Source organism: Mobula birostris, chromosome 27, assembly GCF_030028105.1.
Source record: "Mobula birostris isolate sMobBir1 chromosome 27, sMobBir1.hap1, whole genome shotgun sequence".
Lineage (NCBI taxonomy): Eukaryota > Metazoa > Chordata > Chondrichthyes > Myliobatiformes > Myliobatidae > Mobula > Mobula birostris.
The window spans coordinates 604,324-627,234 of record NC_092396.1 but is presented as its reverse complement, the minus strand read 5'-3'; the positions used below and the strand labels follow the sequence as shown (position 1 = coordinate 627,234).

General features: G+C 43.1%; 1 protein-coding gene across 1 annotated transcript in view; it reads right to left on the bottom strand.

Annotated features, from left to right (window-relative positions):
• The window catches only part of cfap74 (cilia and flagella associated protein 74), a 404,620-nt gene that overhangs the window by 74,174 nt on the left and 307,535 nt on the right, over positions 1-22,911 (bottom strand). Inside the window, exons 22-26 of the mRNA XM_072244753.1 lie at positions 20,944-21,065; positions 12,462-12,590; positions 6,598-6,685; positions 4,075-4,248; positions 2,335-2,468 (exon numbers count right to left, since the gene is read on the bottom strand). Coding sequence (XP_072100854.1) covers positions 2,335-2,468; positions 4,075-4,248; positions 6,598-6,685; positions 12,462-12,590; positions 20,944-21,065 — 647 coding nt within the window. The remainder of the gene's footprint in view (positions 1-2,334; positions 2,469-4,074; positions 4,249-6,597; positions 6,686-12,461; positions 12,591-20,943; positions 21,066-22,911) is intronic.

The window sequence follows — 22,911 nt, the reverse complement described above, 5'->3', positions numbered from 1 at the left end:
CCTCTACTACCACTCTCTGGCTTCTCCCACAAAGCCAATGTCTAATTGAGTTTACTACCTCATCCTCAATGACGAGCGACTGAACCTTCTTGATCAGCCTCCTATGTGGGACCTTGTCAAATACTCTACTGAACTTCATGTGGACAACACCCACTGCCTTGCCTCCATCCACTTTATTGCTACCTTCCTCAAAAAATTGTATGATTGGTTAGACATGACTTTCCATGCACAAAGCCATGCTGACTATCCTTAACCAGCCTATGTCTATCCATATGGGGTATATGGGGTGTCAGGGAGGGGTAGCACCTCTGGTGGGGGAACATGTCGAGGTCCTCATCGACGTCAACGATGGACGAACAACATCCAAATACTTAAATATCTGGTCCCTTAGAATACCTTACAGTAACTTTCCCACAACTGATCTCGGACTCACTGGCTTATAATTTGATTTTGATGCTGCTTTGCTTAACCTCTATAGACTCTGTATCCATCCCGACCAAACACAGATACAAAGAATGCACTTAAGGTCTTCCCCATCTGCTTTGGCTCCAGTCATGGATCACCATTCTGGTCTTCCAGGGATCAATTTGTCCCTTACAATCCTTTTCCTCTTAACATATCAGTAGAATCCCTTAGGGTTCTCCTTCACCTTGTCTGGTAGAGCAACTTCATGGTTTCGAAGTGTCCTCTTGCATTTCTTGTACACCATAAGCACCTCATCTGTTCCTACTTGCCTATACCTGCTATGCATGTCTTTTACCTCTTAACCAGGGCCTTAATATCTCTTGAAGACCAAGATTCCCTGTGATTGTTACCTTTACCTTTTATTTTGACAGGCACATACAAATTTTGCACTTTCAAAATTTCATTTTTGAAGGCCTCCCACTTTCCAAGTTCTCCTTTGTCAGAAAGCAGCCTGTCCCAAACCACACTTTCCAGATAATTTCCAATACCATCAAGATAGGCCTTCCTCCAATTTAGAATTTCAACACATGGACCAGACCTATCTCTTTGCATATTTACTTTGAAACTAAAGGCATTGTGGTTACTGTGTTGAGTTCTGTTCATTTGGATGAAGTAAGTATTTAGTAGGCACGTGCACTTTCCCTGGTACGTGCATGCGCGCTGGAGGAAAATGAAGGATTATGAAATGTAAAGGTGGTAGTCCTCAGGTATTGATGGGAGATGTCAAAAAATAAAGTTGTTTAAACAAAAGCAAAATGTGTCTTTGTTGTTTGGGCATTAGCGGTGGTACCAGAGGATGGTTTCCAATTATAGGATCCCATTGGCATTTGACGAGAGCAACTCTTATGAAAGTTGGAAAAATTAAATTGGAATATGGACTTGTGGTATGGAACTGGAGAAGAAGCAGCAAGCCTTAGTTGTTGCTTTGTCGCTTTCACGAACAGCCAGAGACTGCGAAGGGAATTTCAGTGGTAGATTTGAACAAAGATGACAGTATGAATACTCTAATAAATATACTTGATTGTTTTTTGGAAGGAAGAAAAGGATTGGAATTATGAGGCATATTCAGACTTAGACAAAATTTACAGAGTCAATTCTAAAAATATGGCCGTTTATATTATAATTTTGAACAAAAGTAGAATCCAATACATAAATACAAAATGAAACTTCCTGGGGCTGTATTAGCTTTTAAATTGTCGGATACTGCTTGGACAGATGATTATTATTAACAGCCTGGACAGAACTTCTCTGAAATCAGAACGGAAGAAGATTTTTGGAGAAAAGGCTGCTATGAAAATGGTTGGAATTAGTTTGAGTCAGGAAACAGCATACTTCACTGAGCAGAAAGAAGAGTATCGTAAGCGTAGATCCCAGAGGGACCAGGCAAGGGTACCACTACCTGGCACTAATCCAATAAACAAGTATGGTAGGAGACCAAAATGTACGATATGTCGAAGTATTTATCACTGGGCAAGAAATTGTCTGCACGGAACCGAACAAGTTAGACTAACTGAAATAACTAAATCCGAATATGTAAGACCATGACATGGGAACAGAATTAGGCCATTCAGCCTATCAAGTCTGTTCCGTTATTCCAGCAACCCCATACACATGCCTTCTCGTCATATCCCTTGATGGCTCGACTGATCAGGAGAGGAGCATGAGGTTGAGGGTTGGGGGGAGGAGGAGGAGGGGGGAAAGGAGGGGGGAGGAGGGGGGAAAGGAGGGGGTAGGAGGGGGAAAGGAGGGGGGAGGAGGGGGAAAGGAGGGGGGAGGAGGGGGGAAAGGGGAGAGGAAAATGAGGAGGAAGAGGGTGAGGATGATTGCTTTCAACCAGCCCCACTTAAAAGCAGATACTGCACATGTTACCTGTTGATTTCAGACTTGCAAATCAGCTCGAAGTTGTACTCTTTGGCTTGTTTAGCTTTGAACATGATGTCCAAACTCAGTTCCTCTAGGGGGAGGAGTACTCCAAAGCCATCATTGGGTTGCACGTCTACACACTGTAAGGTACAGAAAAATACCATCACCAAACTAACTTCAGGCGTTCTATGTCTGATTTTACAGACTATTCAGTTTCATTTATCACATGTACATTGAGACATACAGTGAAATGCATAGTTTGCATTAACAACCAATAGAACTAAGGATGCGCTGGGCAGGGCCCACAAGTGTTTCCATACATTCTGCAATCAATATAGCATGCCCACAATACTCAACACAAATATAAAATGCAGACAGCAGTTTGGGTTGTGTTTAAGTGAAACATTTAGTGATTTGTAGCTCTGTATTTTAACAAATGTAAAGTTACTATTTTGGTGTTTCCTTTAGTTAGTAATTGGGGATTGGGGGTGTCCGGGGAGGGTAAGCACCTTGGGTGAAGAGGTTTGTTATGCCCATTCTAGGGCAGCTCATTCACCCACTGAGCATAGACAGCAGGACCCATGTCCCGGTGAAATAGGGACATTACTGTCCAAACATGCAAAATCAGCTCGGGCAGACTGGATGGATGAGATCTACACTGAGGCTAAAAAGGCAGTTTTGCAACGCTTTGTGGAGAGTGAAGGGCACAGAAGAAGTCATGGTCATCCACTGCAACCATGTAAGAACCCAGTTGTGATGACTACTCATAGGACATAGAAAATTTACACCATCTATCAGTAGCTATAACCGGAGAAGCAATCGTAAGTGAGAAAGCAGGGAAGGTTCAGGCATAAAAGGGGAACACTGTCTAGCGAAGCGGTCATCGAAGGAGTGATCTGAGGCAGAGTAGGAGGGCTTTAGCTCATTCGGGTTTTGGCGATAACGGGTTGAGACGAGGTAAGTTACCTGTGAGGAATAGAAATAGGAAGTATGTCTGTGAGGCTGGTGTTCTGTACTGGGTGTCCAATGTGTGATATCCGGGGAACTTCCAGCCTCCCGGACGGCCACATTTGCACCAGGTGCGTTGAGCTGCAGCTCCTTAGGGAACTGGAGCTGCAGCTCGATGACCTTCATCTGGTCAGGAACATGAGGAGGTGACAGAGAGGAGCTATAGGCAGGTAGTCACACTAGGGACTCGGGAGAGAGGTAAATGGGAACAGTCAGGAGAGTGAAGGGCAAGAGTCAGATAATAGAGAGTACCCCTGTGGCTGTCCCCCTTAAAAATAAATACTCCTGTTTGAGTACAGTTGCGGGGAGGGGGGACCTACCTGAGGGAAGCAACAGTGGCCGCGCCTCTGACACGGAGTCTGGCCCTGTGGCTCAGAAGGGTAGGGAAAGGAAGAAGGCAGTAGTCCCTAACCTCCGGGCTGCGAAGCATGCAGTGGTGCAGCGGTAGCCGGAACGCACCCAGCACATCTTTAAGAAAAAAGCCGAAATAAACAAGCCAATTAATTAGGTGCCGCCCGGCACGTAAATGTCAGTCCAGATCAGAGGCGATTGCATAAACATTCAATCACAAAAAAATAGCTAAAGTCCTTGAGTGTCATATCCTGTAGATTGATAGTGTATGGGCTGTTGTCGGCAAGAGCAAGCCTGCAGTAGTCTGATCATCACATTACATACATCAGTGATAATAAACTAGTTTCAAATCTCATAGGGAGGGACATTTGGCAGCAGTTCACTCACCTCAGGAATGCCAACAAATCCAAACTCCTGGCTCAAGATGGATTTGTTCATGAGCTGGATAGTTTTCACAACCGTCTCGTAGATTGAACAAGGACCAAAGTCAATTGTTTGAGGATCAATCTCTACGTCTGAGCTGGTGACGACAGCATGAACAGTGAATGAAATTAATCTAATCTAAAAGAAAATTCAAGATGGGGAAAACTTTGAGTAATTGTGTTTACAGTTTTGAAACCTACATACCCTTTAAAACCAAGAAAGCCCCAAAATCACAAGAAGAAGAAACAAGATATTATATAGTTTTGTATCGAAGTTTTAGTTACTGAAAGAAAAACTGAGTTTCAGTAAGTGGTTCTGTTGGTGCTCTCTCAGAAAGGTTCAGCCGGACTTACTTTGCTTATTTGTATGAAACAGCATCCTTCAAAATATCATTCCCACAAGATCAATATAAAATCTGAATTTTTCAAGATTCAAGATTGTTAAATGTTATTTCCAGTATACAAGAGTAAACGAGAACAAAATAATTGTTACTCTGGATCCAATGCAGCACAAAAAACACAAAAAGATAAAGAATACAATAATAAAAACACATAGTAAATATAAATACATAAGATAACTTATATACATAGATTGATTAAACATAGAAATCTACTGCACATTACAGGCCCTTCGGCTCATGATGTTGTGCCGACCATGTAACCTCCTCTAGAAACTGCCTAGAAATTTCCTACCACATAGCCCTCTATTTTTCTAAGGTCCATGTACCTGTCTAAGAGTCTCTTAAAGGATCCTATTGTATCCACCTCTACCACCTTCGCTGGCGATGCATTCCAAGCACCTGCCACACTCTGTGTGAAAAATTTACCTCTGACATCCCCCTTGCATCTACTTCCAAGCACTTTAAAACTATGCCCCCTCGTGTTAGCCGTTTCAGTTCTGGGAAAAAGCCTCTGGCTATCCACACCATCAATGCCTCTCATCATCTTATGCATCTCTATCAGGTCACCTCTCACCTTCTGTCATTCCAAGGAGAAAAGGCCAAGTTCACTCAACGTATTCCCATAAGGCATGCTCTCCAATCCAGGCAACATCCTTGTAGATCTCCTCTACACTCTCTCTATAGTATTCATATCCTTCCTGCAATGAGGTGAACAGAACTGAACACAGTACTCCAAGTGGGGTCTAACTGAGATCTTATTGTATTTCCATAAATTGATGCTGGACACTGAGTGTCAGTACATAAGGTGACACAACAGGAAATGGTAAATTAGTGGTGGTGGGTGGTGTGGAGGGGTATGTTAGTGGGTGGAGGTGTTGATTAACCTTACTGCTTGGGGATGAAGCTGTTATTGAGTCTGCTTGCCCTGGTGTGGATACTATGTAGCCTCCTCCCTGATGAGAGTTGGACGAACAGTTCATGAGCAGGGCGGGTGGGATCTTTCACAATATTACTGGTCCTTTTCTGGCACCTTTCTGTATATATATCATTGATGGTGGGTAGACCGATGCTGATGATGTGTTGGGCAGTTTTGATTACTTATTAGTAGAGTGTTTCTGTCTGCTGCTGTGCAGTTTCTATACCATGCAGAGATGCAGCATGTTAGGATGCTCCCTGTGGGATATCTGTAGAATGACATGAGTATAGATGTGCAAAGTCCAGCATAGAAGTGTTTTCCTCGTTTAGACTATTGAGATGAATTTACTAGTGAAAGATCTAGAGGGGATGCAAGGTGGGGGAATGACCTTCTTCACTCACTGACTGATGACTAGCTGGAACACATTGCCAGAGAGAGGGGTGGAATCAGAGTTGCTAAGGACACTTAAGATTGACTCTGTGATTAAGAAGGCATACGGTGATGAATGTGTAAACTATAGAAAGGGTGCAGAGGAGACGTACAAGGATGTTGCCTGAACTGGGGAGCATGCCTTATGAAAATAGGTTGAATGAACTCAGCCTTTTTTCCTTGGAATGGCAGAGAATGAGAGGTGACCTGATAGAGGTGTATAAGATGATGAGAGGCATTGATTGTGTGGATAATCAGAGGCTTTTTCCCAGGGCAGAAATGGCTAGCATGAGAGGGCATAGTTTTACGGTGCTTGGAAGTAGGTGCAAAGGAGATGTCAGGGGTAAGTTTTTTATGCAGAGAGTGGTGTGCAGGTGAAATGGGCTGCTGGCAATGGTGGTGGAGGGGGATACGATAGGCCCTTTTAAGAAACTCCTGGATAGGTATATGGAGCTTAGAAAAATAGAGGGCTATGGGTAACCTTAGGTAATTTCTAAGTAAGTATATGTTCGGCACAGCATTGTGGGCTGAAGGGCCTGTATTGTTGCTGTAGGTTTTCTACGTTTCTCTGTTTCCCAGGGGTGAAATGTCTAATACCAGAGAGCATGCATTTAAGATGATCGTTGCTCTGAGAAGTTATAATTGATCAAACATTTAAATCATCCAAACTGTTTCATTGAAAGTAAGCAAACACTTAAATTTCACCTCAATAATATTATTTAAAATAAAGAATAGTATTAACCTGATTTGCCACCCAGATGTTCATTGGAGCCTCCAGGACAAGTGTTGATGTATTAAAGTAAATATTAGCATCTTCAGGTAAAGATTTTCTGTAATGGATAACATATCTTTTGAAAATATAACATCATTTGCAGCTTCTGTGAATTTCAGCTTTACAAAGTACATTTCTAAATTTAGTACATGTCTTTGGCATGAACTAATCCTGAATCTTCCAAATTACTCACATTGGAGGTTGTGTACACCTCTGGTGACCCCATTATAGGGAGGATGTCAAGGCTTTGGAAAGGGTGCAGAAGAGGCTTACCGGGCTGCTGCCGGGATTAGAGCGCATGTGCTTTGACAACTGGTTGGACAAACTAGGGTTGTTTTCTCTGGAGTGACAGAGGCTAAGGGAAGATTTGACACAAAGTATGAGAGGCATAGACAGAGCAGACAGACCATATCCTCATACCAGGGTTGAAATGTCTAATACCAGAAGGGATGCATTTAAGGTAATGGGGGTAATTTTAAAGGAGATGTGAGGGGCAAGTTTTTACACAGTGAGTGATAGGTTCCTGGAATACACTGCCTGAGGTGGTGATAGCATTAGGGACTTTCAAGCGATAGTTAGATAGGCACATAATTGAAAGGAAAATAAGACCATATGACCATAAGACATAGGAGCAGACTTATGTTATCAGAGATTTCTCCACATCTCTGTTTTGAATGGACGCCCCTCTATCCTGAGGCTGTGCCCTCTTGTCCAAGACTCTCCCACCATGGGAAATATCCTTTCCACATCTACTCTGTCTAGGCCTTTCAACATTTGAAAGGTTTCAATGAGATCCTCCCTCATCCTTCTGAATTCTACTGAGTATAGACCCAGAGCCATCAAACGTTCCTCGTATGATAACCCTTTCATTCCTGGAATCATCCTTGTGAACCTCCTCTGAACCCTCTCCAATGCCAGCACATCTTTTCTAAAATGAGGGGCCCAAAACTGTTCACAATACTCAAGGTGAGGCCTCACCAGGGCCTTATAAAGCCTCAGCATCACATTCTTGGTCTTTAGACCTCTTGAGATTAATACAAACATGACATTTGCCTTCCCCATGACCGACTCAACCTGCAAGTCGGTCAGGTCACTTGTCTGAGTGCTACTGGTACCATGTAACCAAGTACTACCTGTCGCATGGTTAGGTGGTCGGCGACTAAACCGGCTCCCCCACCAGGCCTGCCTGGTGAGGAGGGTGGCTAGACACCCTGCAGGACGAACATCAAGACCTGTCAAAGGACAGATGAACCCTCTCATAGAGGAATTATTTACTGAGTCAATGTGGGTGGAAGTCAGAAACAGGAAGGGGGCAATAACTCCACTGGTTGTTTTTTATAGACCTCCTAATAGTAACAGGGTCATCAAGGAGCAGATAGGGAGGCAAATTCTGGAAGGGTGCAATAATAATAGGATTGTTGTGATGGCAGATTTTAACTTTCCTAATATTGACTAGCATCTCCTTAGGAGGGAGGGAACGTCGACTCAGACCATGAGAGGCCTGCATCAGGAATTTTCATGCCTTACAAGGTGCAGATTGGAAGTCTGTGTGGGGCACCACTCTTCACACAGACGCCAGAGCAATGTGTGGTTAAGTGCCTTGCTCAAGGACACAAACACGCTGCCACAGTTGAGGCTCGAACTAGCGACCTTCAGATCACTAGACGAATGCCTTAACCACTTGGCCCTTAGAGCAAGGGGTTTAGATGGGGTGGAGTTTGTTCGGTGTATTCAGGAAGGTTTTCTGATGCAATATATAGATAAGCCAAGTAAAGGAAAGACTGTACTTGATCTGGTGTTGGGAAATGAACCTAGTCAGGTGTCAGCTCTCTTGGAGGGAAAATATTTTGGAGGTAGTGAACACAACTCTTTCTCCTTTGCCGTGGTGCTGGAGAGGGAGAGGAGCAGACAATTTGGGAAAACATTTAATTGGGGTAGGGGAAATATTCTTCTGAGGAACCACATCTCTGCTGCATTGATTCTTTTTTCCATTGCATTTGTGATGGGGGACTGAGGGAGGGAGGCTGCCATGACTCGCAGCCATACATCAATATAGGAAGAATGTAGCAGCTGAGAGCTCTAAGGCGGGTGTCAATTGCTATTTTCTTGTTCGTTAGGATGTTTCTGATTTCTGTAAATGCTGTTCTTGCCATTGCTATTCTTGTTTTTATGTCTGTTTCGCATTTGTCATCAGATGTTACCTGTGATCCAAGGTACTTGAAGTTGTGAACTTGTTTCAGGATTTCATTTCCTAATACGATCCTACAGTTTGGGATATCAGGTTTCTTTGATATTACCATTACTTCAGTTTTCTTTTTGTTTAAGGTTAGGCCAAGTCTTTCGCTCTCTGTGTTGATGGTAGATACTAATTTCTGTAAATTTACTTCACTGTTTGCTATCAGTACTGTATCATCCACATAGCAGAGGTTGTTGATATTGTATCCTCCTATACTTATTCCAGGTAGGTCTTGTATGATTCTCATGATGTTTTCACTGTACAGGGAGAACAGGTCTGGTGATAGAACACAATCCTGTCTGAATCCTTACTTTATTGGCTGATATTCACCAATCTCGTTGTCTATTCGTATGGCTGCACTTTATTGCCAGTAGAGATTCCTGATTATTCTTAGATCTTCTCTGTTGATATTAACATCTTTAAGCATTTTCACGATGACTTGGTGTTTCACTGTGTCAATGCAGCAGAGATGTGGTTCCTCAGAAGAATGCTATGCATATCATATATGGACAAGATAATCAACCGAGAAGTTCTACAGAGAACGAAAACAAAACGTACATAAAAATATCAGAAAACAGCAATCAAAATCCTTTGGACACATCATGTGAAGAGAGACATTAGAACATTTAGTTACAACTGGAAAGCTGGAAGGAAAAAGAAGCAGAGGCAGACAGAGAATGGAATAACATTATGGTTAGAAACAGGGAGGCAACAACTACAATTCAGAGGGTCAGGGACCATGATGGATGGAGAGACATGATCACCCATGCCGAACGGCAAGGCACCTGAATGAATGAATGAGGGGAAATATGATACTATTAGGCAGGAACTTGGGTGCATAAGTTGGAAACAGATGTTCTCAGGGAAATGTGGCAAATGTTCATAGAGTATTTGCATGGCGTTCTGCATAGGTATGTTCCATTGAGGCAGGGAAATGATGGTAGGGTAAAAGAATCATAGTGTACAAAGGATGTGGAAAATCTAGTTACGAAGAAAAGCTTATGAAAGGTTCAAGAAACTAGGCACTGATGGAGTTTTAGAAAATTACAAGGTTGCCAGGAACACCCAGAGCGGGGCCATGATTTGATGAAGCCTGGGGTGACACCAAAGGAGGATCAGCAACAGGGAAACCCTGAGCTCCAACTTGTGCACGTTAGACTGTTTCATTAAAATGGGCCCTTTTCTTTTTTTTATTCTTTCTTTCCTAACCCTTAGTCAAATTAAGAATTATAAAGCTAAATCTTTTAATGGTACGTGGTGTACTGTCCGTTATTTCGTGGTACTGATTTGTAACAGGGTCACGAATCCCACAGCATCCACACAAACTGGCCGATTTGGGGTGGGCTTGCACCTGAATCTCACACGTTTGGCTGGGGCCAGAGGCTGTCTTCTCTAGACTTATGTAGCTGACAGAACCGGACTGTTTCACAAGGATGTTGCCTGGATTGGAGAGCATGCCTTATGAGAATAGGTTGAGTGAATTTGACCTTTTCTCCTTGGAGCGACAGAGGACGAAAGGTGACCTGATAGAGGTGTACAAGATGATGAAAGGCACTGATCATATGGATAGCCAGAGGGATTTTCCCAGGGCTGAAATGGCTAACACGAGGGGGCATAATTTTAAGGTGCTTGGATGTCAGTACAGAGGCAATGTCAAAGGTAAGTTTTTCACACAGAGAGTGTTGGGTGTGTGTGGTAAACCATGTATATGTTGTAACTGGGTTAACTGTCTGGACACGCCCCTCTGCTGACTGCCCCTGTGGCTCCTCGCACAGTTCCTGAATAAAGGTGATTTCGCCTTGCCCTTCCCCCTCAGTATGGAGGTCGTACAGCGAATAAAAGCCTTTCAGTATTTACCCTACTTCAGTCTTTTAGAATTATTGAAGGAGCTTCAGTGTGTGGAATGCACTGCTGGCGACAGTGGTAGAGGTAGATATAATAGGGTCTTTTAAGAGACTCATAGATAGGTACATGGAGCTTAGAAAAATAGAGGGCTATGTGGTAAGGTAATTTTAGCCAGTTTCTAGAGTAGGTTACATGGTCAGCACAACATTGTGGGCTGACAGGCCTGCAATGTGCTGTAGTTTTCTATGTTCTATGTTCTAAAGAACTTCCTCTCCACATCCACTCTATCGAGGCCTTTCAATATTTGGTAGGTTTCAATGAGATCCTTTCTCATTTTTCTAAGCTCCAGGAAATACAGGCCCAGAGCCTTCAAAGGCTCCTCATATGTTAATGCGTTGATTCCTGAAATCATTCTTATATCTCAGCAACTTCTTGGCTCTTTCACACACTGATCCTCCATGTCAGCAAGTGCCTCAGGAGATTTACAATGTCTGAAGAACTACAAATATACACTCAGTGGTCACGTTATTAGATACACCTGTAAACCTGCTTGTTAATGAAAATATCTAATGGTCCAATCATGTGGCAGCCACTCAATGCATAAAAGCATGCAGAATGGTCAAGTGGTTCAGTTGTTGTTCAAACCAAACATCAGAATGGGGGAAGAAATGTGATCTAAGTGACTTTGACTATTGAATGATTGTTGGTACCAGACAGGATGGTTTGTGTATCTCAGAAACGGCTGATCTTCTGGGTTCTTTGTGCACAGCAGTCTCGAGAGTTTACAGAGAATTGTGCAATAAACAAAAAGCATTCAGTGAGCGGCTCTTCTGCGGGTGAAAATGCCTCATTAATGAGAAAGATCTGAGGAGAACAGCTAGAGTGGTGGAAAGTGACATTAGCTCAAATAGCCACGCTTCATTTGAGTTAATATTGCTTTCTGGGAGACGGAGGCAGCATGCACGCACTTTGTGTTGAGAAGTCTGTGGGATGGGCTGCAAGCCGTTGTTTGTCTCCATTTCAATGATTGAAGCTTCCATTGTTTGCCGAATGAAGCATCGAGGCAAGTGCAGAGGGTGAGACTGGCTGCCCGTCTTTTGATGGCTGTTCTATAGCGAGGGAAAGGTCTTCTGCTGGGCCTGGAGAGTGTTGCCCAGGTTTTGTGTATTTTGAATGTGGACTTGAACTATAGATTATTTTTTCAGTTTTATAGTATTTTATATTCTGTGTTTTCTCACTCGACCCTTTTTTTGTGCAGGGAGATGGGATTTGGGGTCAATTGCCTGTTCTGCTTTGTTTGTTTTTTTTGTGTGGAAGGAGGGATTTGGGGGTGCTTGTTGTGCCTGTTCCGTTTTTGTTCATTTTTTGTGTGAGGACAGAGGATTTTGGGGGTGGATGATCATGCTGCTTTTCTTGGTTTCATGGTTAACCAGAGAAGAATAATTCCAAATTGTATACGTTGATAATAAATGAACCTTCAACTCAAATGACCATGGTTTATAACAGTGGCGTGCAGAAGGGCATCTCTGAACACACAACATGTTGAACTTTGAAGTGGGTGAGCTGCCATGAACACATACTCAGGGGCAACATTATTAGTTACCTAATAAAGTAGCCACTGAGAGTAAATACAAGTAGTTGACACTTCACTGAAGCTCTGCTAGCATTGAAAATGCAACCTCTCCAGTATGATTGCTTTTAACCAATTACCTGACTAGCCTTGAGTTCACTAGTGTGATGAAAGAAGACCTACCTTGGCAGAAATTTGAGTTGAAAACTTAAACTGGAGTGCGCTTGGATAAATCCACTTTTGGGTAAAAATTCCAGATGATTTCTCAGCTCTTTGCACACCACAAATTTTACCTGGTGCCCCAAGGATGCCCTGATAAAACAAACTCAAATCAAATATAGAACAACATGCACAAAATGCTGGAGGAATTCAGCAGGTCAGGCAACATCAATGGAGAGGGCTGAGACCCTTCATCAGGACTGAAATCAAATAAAATTCCAAAACAAATTGGATTGGCGTATGGATGGCAGGTAAGTATGAAGAGATGTATTTTGGAAAATCAAGCCTGCATAGGACTATGAATGGTAAGGCACTAAGGAATGTCATGGAACAGAGGGAGTTGGATGACAACTGTATAGTTTGTCAAAGAGGCATTGCAGGTAGACAGTGGCGAAGAAAGTGTTTAGTACATAGTTATAGTCATACTTTATTGATCCCGAGGGAAATTGGTTTTCATTACAGTTGCACCAATCAAGAACAGAGTATAAATATAGCAATATAAAACCATAAATAATTAAATAGTAATATGTAAATTATGCCAGGAAATAAGTCCAGGACCAGCCTATTGGCTCAGGGTGTCTGACCCTCCAAGGGAGGAGTTGTAAAGTTTGATGGCCACAGGCAGGAATGACTTCCTATGACGCTCTGTGTTGCATCTCGGTGAAATGAGTCTCTGGCTGAATTTACTCCTGTGCCCAACCAGTCCATTATATAGTGGATGGGAGACACTGTCCAAGATGGCATGCAACTTAGACAGCATCCTCTTTTCAGACACCACCGTCAGAGAGTCCAGTTCCATCCCCACAACATCACTGGCCTTACGAATGAGTTTGTTGATTCTGTTGGTGTCTGCTACCCTCAGCCTGCTGCCCCAGCACACAACAGCAAACGTGGTAGCACTGGCCACCACAGACTCGTAGAACATCCTCAGCATCGTACGACAGATGTTAAAGGACCTCAGTCTCCTCAGGAAATAGAGACGGCTCTGACCCTTCTTGTAGACAGCCTCTGTGTTCTTTGACCAGTCCAGTTTATTGTCAATTCGTATCCCCAGGTATTTGTAATCCTCCACCATGTCCACACTGACCCCCTGGATGGAAACAGGGGTCACCAGTGCCTTAGCCCTCCTCAGGTCCACCACCAGCTCCTTAGTCTTTTTCACATTAAGCTGCAGATAATTCTGCTCACACCATGTGACAAAGTTTCCTACCGTAGCCCTGTACTCAGCCTCATCTCCCTTGCTGATGCATCCAACTATGGCAGAATCATCAGAAAACTTCTGAAGATGGCAAGACTGGCATACATCAGTCAGGGAACTGAGTACATGAGCAAGGACATTATGTTGCAGTTGTAACAGCTTTGTGACCATGTTATGGGAAAGGTGTGGTTAAACTGGAAAGAGTGCAAAGGAGATTTGAGGATATTCCTAGGATTAGAGGACAGGTTGGCTAGGCTCTTTATTCCTTGGAACACAGGAGAATGAGGGGTGATCCTCACAGAAGTGTTTAAAATTATGAAAAGGAGGATGGTAACAGACTTCTTCCCGGGGAAGGGGAAACCAAAACTAGGGGGCATAGATTTAGGGTGAGAGGGGAAAGAGTAAAAGGGACCTGAGGCAGGTACAATAGCATCATTTAAGAAGCACTTGGAGGGGAGAGGCCTAGATAAATAAAGGCAGGAAATTGGGACCAGCTGGGTGGACCACATGGTCAGCCTGGACTGGTTAGGCTTAAGGTCTGTATTGGGACCAGATGGATGGACCACGTGGTCAGCCTGGACTGGTTAGGCTGTATTTGGACCAGCTGGGTGGATCATATAGTCAGCCTGGACTGGATTGGCTGTAGTGAGACTAGCTGGGTGGATCATATGGCTGGCCTGGACTGGCTAGGCTGTATTGGGACCAGAAGGGTGGACCATGTGGTCGGCCAGGACTGGCTAGGCTGGAGGGTTGAATTGCTCTATTATTCAGGGACTCTAGATGTAGATACAAGAACTTCTCATATCCAGCTTGGGAAGCCTCCAGCCTAGCCTAATGATTGGAAAAATGTATATTGAATTTTCCTATTCCAAGTAATCCACTGCTTCTGTTCCTCTTCTCTTCCCACCAATCCACCAGGGAGTACCTCACTCTTTGCTTATCTTTTCCATCCCTTCTCCTTCACCGCCCCCCCCCCCCCCAATACCTGGATACTTTCTCAACCACCTGCCCATCATCCCTTCCTTACCTGGTTTCACCTATCACCCATCACCCACCAGCCTCGTTGCCTCACCCCTCTCTCACTTCTATACACTGAATTTCTTCCTTCTGCACTCTCAGACCAAATGCAGGGGCCTGACTCAAAACGTTAACCATCTCTTTCCTCCATGGATACTGTCTGACCTGCTGAGTTCCTCCAGCTGTTTGTCTTTGCTTCAAATAAAAACTTAACCCAGTTAAGTAAGTGCAAGAAAGTGTGATACACATAAGATGCTTTGAGATGTGTGATTTATTCATTTGTGTCTGTCACTATCTCAATGAAACCCTCCAAGTGAAAAAGGTAAGTATATTCTGGGTATGCAAGTGTGGATAAGCTATTGTCCCCCTGCCTCAGACAAAACTGCCTCCATGACTTTTTGAAGAAATTCAGGGGGAGTTATTAATACACCTGCTCACACATGCACAAAGACACAGGTACAGACAGACACACACATTTGCATAGGTATACATAGACAGATATACACAAACGCACCCACACACTCTTACAAATTGATAATGGCATACAGACGAATCTTCACTTTTCTAATTAACGGCCCTAGGCATCATTGCCTGAACCTTAACATTTCGCAACAGTTTGACAATAATAAAAATAGACATTGGGCCACATGAATGGATAATGATAATTTTATGATGTCTTTAATAATTAGAAATTAAAAGGATATGAGTGGCAGCTCTAGCTATAGGTCTCCATGATCAGTTTCAATCAATACACATTGCTGCACAGTTCCTGACGAAGGGTCTCGGCCCGAAACGTCGACTGTACCTCTTCCTATAGATGCTGCCTGGCCTGTTGTGTTCACCAGCATTTTCAGTGTGTGATCCATGTATATGAATCACTGCAGTTCAGCTCATTCATGCAAGATCAAATAAATAACTACGAACTGAGTTTTGTGAATTCCCAAAACAGTATTTTGAAATATTAACACGTCCACGCACAAGAATTCAGGAGGCTTAAATATTCTCCTTGACAGGTATTTGTGGAAACATAGAGAGAGTATTTAATAAGGTGCTATTTTTTCACATTCCATAATGTATTAATAAATCTCTGCAGTATTCTTGGTGTCCAAATGACCAGAAAGTTGTTGGGCTAAGTACCCGAAGAACAAAACTGTGCAATCACTAAGAGCCTATTAATTGAAAAGAGTTGTAAGGTTTAAAATGCAAGAGATTCTGCTGGAAATCGGAGCAACACATACAAAATGTTGGAGGAACTCAGCAGGTCAGGCAGCATCTACGGAGGGAAATGGTCAGCCAATGTTTCAGCTGAGATCTTTCATCAGGACTGGGAAGAAAGACAGGAGATAAAACTCTGTCTTCTCATGGCTGACCAATATTCAGAATTTCTATTTTTGCTTTCCCAAAGGTATTTTTTTGGTAAATCAAATGAGGGGAAAAGTAAGTGAAAGATAAGAAATTAGGAGTGGGTAATAAAGTTTGTGGGAAATACAGGTGCTTGTGCAGTTAGCTCTGTGAGGAAGATTACCCTGCTGATCTCTGTCATCTGGCCGACGTGGGGAGGTAGGATAACTGACCTGGCAGGAATAGCTAGAGCAACTCCAATGTTGTTCACACCTCTCACACGACATCAACATCAGATTCAGAAATAACAGACACTAATACTTATCAGCACCATTAATCGGTATTTAGTCCTAGTATATATTCAGTGGCCACTTTATTAGGTACAGCTATACACCTGCACATTAATGCAAGTATCTAATCAGACAATCACGTGTCCTGAGACTTCTGATCACAGAGAGTGGTCTGTCATTCGGTGTATGTGTGCACCCAGCTGGTGGCTCTTCGCTTCAGGACCCCGCAGTATTACCTGTATAGCGACCACCCTCTGAGATGGACATTGGGGACCTGGGGTGAAAGGTGTTGCATAGGGTAGCACCATGCAATAGGTCATTAAGCAGGTTCACTGACACCCCATCCACCTGTCCATTCTGTGGCTGGGAGGACTTAGTGTACCACGCTTATATGGAGTGTGAGAGGTTGCAGCCCCTGTTTGAGTATCTTGAAGGGGCTGCTCCTCAGGTTTAGGGTGCACTTCAGCCCTGCACTCCTTATACATGGCACCCAGTATGGAAGCGGGCGGGTTGCAAGGAGGATCTATGGTGGGCTTGGCCAAGGTGGCCATTTATGAGTCTAGGCTGAGGGCTCTGCCAGGGCTGACTGACTGCCTGCCCCTCCCCCAAGGATACTTCCGTGCCTGGCTGTCCTTGGAGAGGGAGCATGTGGTCACAATGATTACAATGGAGGATTTCCAGAAGCGGTGGCCCCCCCCCACCCTCAGGGAATTGACTGTTTTATAGACAGTAATAATATTTTAATATGGATTTATTCATTGTGTTGTAAATACTTAATGTTTGTACCTTGTGTATTCATTGTGTGAATAAACTTTTACAGTTTTGTAAAAAAAGACGAACTTTTTGTGTTTATTGTTGCTCTAGTACAGTGAAATGACTCAGGAGATTGTAATTCTTCATCACTAACCTTATCAGAGTTGTCTGTAGCTCTAGGCCTAGAACCCTCCTCTTCCATCTCACACCTCCACTCAAAAATTGCCACACTGGTCTGTTCTTAGAATGAAAATTTACCTCCAATTTTCTACTACACTGGTAGTTTGATTGCTCCTATGAGTCAGGGGAAGTTGGGGAGGAAATTTGAGAGGGAGAGGCTGATGTCACAGCCCAAGTTGAGTGAGTCCATTCAATGCTTGGAAAATGCACGTCATGCTCCTCATCAGCCTTCTGTCCTCCCCTCTGTGCAATACAGCATTCACCAATTATCAACCTACTGTCCTCCCCTCTGTGCAATACAGCACTCACCAGTTATCAGCCTACTGTCCTCCTCTCTGTGCAATACAGCACTCACCAGTTATCAGCCGACTGTCCTCCCCTCTGTGCAATACAGCACGCACCAGTTATCAGCCTTCTGTCCTCCCCTCTGTGCAATACAGCACGCACCAGTTATCAGCCTTCTGTCCTCCCCTCTGTGCAATACAGCACTCACCAGTTATCAGCCAACTGTCCTCCCCTCTGTGCAATACAGCACGCACCAATTATCAGCCTATCGACTTCCCCTCTGTGCAATACAGCATGCACCAATTATCAGCCTTCTGTTCTCCCCTCTGTGCAATACAGCACTCACCAATTATCAGCCTACTGTCCTCCCCTCTGTGCAATACAGCACTCATCAGTTATCAGCCTACTGTCCTTCCCTCCGTGCAATACAGCACTCACCAATTATCAGCCTATCGACTTCCTCTCTGTGCAATACCCCACTCACCAGTTATCAGCCTACTGTCCTCCCCTCTGTGCAATACAGCACTCATCAATCATCAGCCTACTGTCCTCCCCTCTGTGCAATACAGCACTCATCAATCATCAGCCTACTGTCCTCCCCTCTGTGCAATACAGCACTCACCAGTTATCAGCCTACTGTCCTCCCCTCTGTGCAATACAGCACTCATCAATCATCAGCCTACTGTCCTCCCCTCTGTGCAATACAGCACTCACCAGTTATCAGCCTTCTGTCACCCCCTCTGTGCAATACAGCACTCACCAGTTATCAATGGCCTTGCCTATCTCACATCAAGAACTGAAAATAAACACAGTCCTCTGGCACACTGCCATACTGGGCTGAGAGCCCTCTCATGAGATTGCTAACTGGTCTGCTCAGTCATTGCCACCACTGCGAGTGCTAGCATTGTGCATCGCGTGAAGCTCAAAAAACAAAATTTATTTTTTTAATCTCGATCTCTTGCAGAACCCTGGTTGGGAAACCCTAGAGTTTACAGAGAATGACACGAAAAACGAAAACAAAAACATCCAGTGAGCGACTGTTCTGTTGGTGAACATGCCTTGTTAATAAGACAGGTCAGAGGAGAATGGCCAGATTAGTTCAAACTGACAGTAATAACCATGTGTTAAAACAGTGGTCTGCAGAAGAGTATCTTTGAACGCACAACACATTGAACCTTGAAGTCGATAGACCACAGAAGCAGAAGACCACAAACATACACTCAGTGGCCACTTTATTAGGTACCAGCCTGTTACACAGTTCCTGCTTGCTTCTGCTCACTCTTTTCTTACAGATGGCATCAGCTGGTTTAAAAAAGCTTCTCTGCCACAGGATCCTTCAAAACACTCACAGCAATTACACCGTCACTTCTCATGGAGGTGTTCCTGATTCACTGATAACTCTACAAAAAGTACCAGAGATTATGTCATAGTTCAAGGTTTCTCAAATACTATATTCTATTATGGGCTTGAGGAGACTTGGTATATCACCAAAGACTCTCATACATTTCTACAGATGTACCACGGACAGCATTCTGACTACATTGATCACTATATCACTATCTGGTAGGGGTGAGGTGGGGGTAGCACTGTAAATGATTTAAAAAAACTGCAGAAAGTTGAAAAAAACTCAGTCAGCTCCATCATGGGCACTAGCCTTCCCAGTATCCAGGAAACTGTCAAAAGGGTGGCATTCATCATTAAGGATCCCTGGCATCCAGAATGTGCCCTCTTGCCATTGTTATTGTCAGCAAGAAGGTACAGAAGCCTGAAGCCACACACTCATCATTTCAGGAATATATATATATATATTATCCCATTGAGCCCGCTCTGCCATTCATAATATCATGGCTGATCTGACCATGGACTCAGTCCCACCTACCTGCCTTTTCCTCGTAACCCTTAATTCCCCTACTATGCAAAAGTCTATCCAACCTTGTCTTAAATATATTTACTGAGGTAGCCTTCACTCCTTCATTGGGCAGAAAATTCCACAGATTCACCACTCTTTGGGAAAAACAGTTCCTCCTCATCTCTGTCCTAAATTTACTCTCTGAACTTTGAGGCTATGTTCCCTAGTTCTAGTCTCATCCACCAGTGGAAACAACTTTCCTGCCTCTATCTTATCTATCCCTTTTACACGTTTCTATAAGATCACCTCTCACCCTTCTGAATTCCAGTGAGTCCAGTCCCAGGTGACTCAATCGCTCCGCATAGTCTAAGCCTCTCATCTCTGGAATCAACCGGGTGAACTGCTTCCAAAGTCAGTATATCCTTCCTCAAGTAAGGAGACCAGAACAGCACACAGTACTCCAGATGCAGCCTCACCAGTACCCTGTACAGTTGCAGCATAACCCCTCTATTTTTAAATTCAATACCTCTAGCAACGAAGGCCAACATTCCACTTGCCTTTTTGATAACCTACAGCACCTGCAAACCTACCTTTTGCAATTCAGGAAAAGTCCTTCTACAAAGCAGCATACTGCAATCTTTCACTATTTAAATAATAACGTAAACTTCCATTTTTTCTTCCAAAGTGGATGACCTCGTATTTACCAACATTGTACTCCATCTGCCAGACCCTTGCCCACTTGCTGAATCTATCTATATCTCTCTGCAGGCTTTCGGTATCCTCTGCACAATTTGCTTTTCCACTCAATTTAGCGTCATCAGCAAACTGTTAACTTTCTCTTCACAAATGCGACTTGACCTGCTGAATGTTTTTAGTATTTTTATTTTTATTTCTGATTTGTAGTATCTGGTAGCTTCTTGATTCACACTGATTTATTTATCACATGTACATCAAAACATACAGTGAACAACAAATTTCACAACATTATTGTCACGTCAGTACTGATTCTAGAAAGGTACAGGTACAAGCGTTGCACCTTCTTATTCTCCCTTATTAAGTGCCCCTACCTTCTTATTCAGGCTTCTTCCCCCTTCCTTTCCGGCCCTGATGAAGGATCTCGATCTGAAATGTTGACTATTTATTCATTTCCATAGATGCTGCCTGACCTGCTGAGTTCCTCCAGCATTCTGTGTGTTACAAGTGCTAAAGAAATGATTATATGGATGGGTGACCACCGGTCTGTGTGGAGGAGGGGGGAGGGGCGAATGGCTCACTTCCATGTTTTCCATCTCTATAATGATGATTCTGCCATGGACCCAATGTGCTCAATGGTCCCTTTCTGTATCATGTTAGGGTAAGGTATGGAAAGTTGCTGCAAATAAAGTGACCTTTACTAGAAATAATATTCTGAAATATTTGTTAAAACTGACATAGAAATGCTGATTTGCAGATTCACTCCCTGTTTCACCTTCACTCTCTTTACGTCATTTGTATTCTAGTATAAAGGGCCATTTTTGTCTCTTATCAACGTACCTGTTGTGAACACGGATGGCATCTTGATATAGTCGGTCATACATGCAGATTTTCAAGTCTATATTAGGATTTGAAACCCAGACTGGCACGTCAACGGCCTGTGCTTGAACTTTAATGGATATCTATTTTTAGGAGGAGGAAAAACAAATAATCACGGCTGATCTGTAAAACCTGCTGTGCTTAATTAAATTATTGCAATAGGTCCAAGGATGTTATTGTTTTGTGGTAGGTATTCAAACTGGAATAGTACAAGCTCATATCTCATCATAAAAATCTCTAGCAGAATTTTGTTGCATAAATATTCAAACATGTTTTGGAAATAATTTGTCTTTTACGTTCTTGTTCAGTGACAACGAACTTTGTTTTGTGACGTGGTCTGTTTTGTTCATGATCTGACAGATGGTGCTGGATGATATTCTACAACCTATGCAGCGGGTGTTCCTGCTAAAGGAGAGTCACACAGGGCTGAATTGTTTGTTATGGAGATATAAATGGTAGGAGATCATAGAAACTTCTGTGCCTTCCTTACTAAGGCTATAAACTGTAACATTACTAGATATGAACAAGTCGAGCTCAGAATCCATCAGGTAAGAACACTTGTTTCTTTATAATTAATTCATTTCATCATAAACTATTAGGCAGAGTGTTAATAATTAGGTTCACAGCAGGTTTGCAAATACTATTGTCTGTTTAAATATTTCTTGCCCTTTCTTCATTATAAGAAATAAAGAGTCACAGAACGCTACAGCACAGTAACAGGCCCTTCGGCCCATCTAGTCCATGCTGAACTCTTAATCTGACTCGTCCGTTTGAGTTGTGCCTAGACCATAGTCCTCCATATCCCTCCCTTCTATGTGCTTACCCAAACTTCTCTTAAATGTTGGAATTGAGCCTGCGCCCACCAGTTCCACTGGCAGCTCACTCCATACTAATCACGAGGGAAGAAGTTCCCCCTCGTGTTTCTGTTAAACCTTTCACCCTTAACTTATGATCTCTAGTATTCACCTCACCCAACCTCACTGGAAAAAGCCTGCTTGCATTAACCCTTTCTATACCCCTCATAATTTGGTACACTTCCATCAAATCTTCCCTCATTCTCCTAGGTTCTAGAGAATAAAGTCCGAACCTATTCAACCTCTCCCTATAACTCAGGTCCTCAAGTCCTGGCAACAACCTTGTAAACTTTCTCTGCACTATTTCAATATTATTGATATTTTTCCTGTAGGTACGTGACCAAAACTGTGCACAATACTCCAAATTAGGCCTCACCAACATTTTTTACAACTTCAATATAACATCCCAGCTGCTGTACTCAGTACTTTGGTTTAGGAAGGCCAATGTGCAAATATGCCAAAAGCTCCCTTTATGATCCTTTCTACCTGTGATCCCATTATCATCAAACTATAATCCAGATCGTTGATATAGATGACAAACAACAACAGACCCACTACTGATAGCTGTATCACACCACTAGTCACAGGCCTCCAGTCAGAGAGGTGAAGATATTTAAAATCTTAATATTTTAAACATTCGGATATAAACACTAATTCAAGCAGATGCCCTTCACGTTGGCCACTATAAAAATCAAAATTTAGATCAGAATCAGAATCATAAGGTGACTGGTGTCTGCAGCTGCATATATTTCAATCCAAAAGCATTGTAGGAAAGGTGGATGAGCTCAAGGCTTGGATCAACACCTGGAATTACAACGTTGTAAGATTTGGTTTGCAGGATGGGAAGGACATTTTTGAATGTTACTCACTATTTTGAAGTTTACTTGCTATTTTGAATGTTTTGCACTTTGGCCCCAGAGGAACAACATCTCATTCAACTGTATGTATGTATGGTTTGAACGATAATTAAACTTGATTTGATTTGACTGGTAGCTCAATATTCTGGTGTTTCGTTGTTTTAGAAGTGACAGAACATGAGAGATAAATGGAGGCACGGTGGTGTTACGAGCCAGGG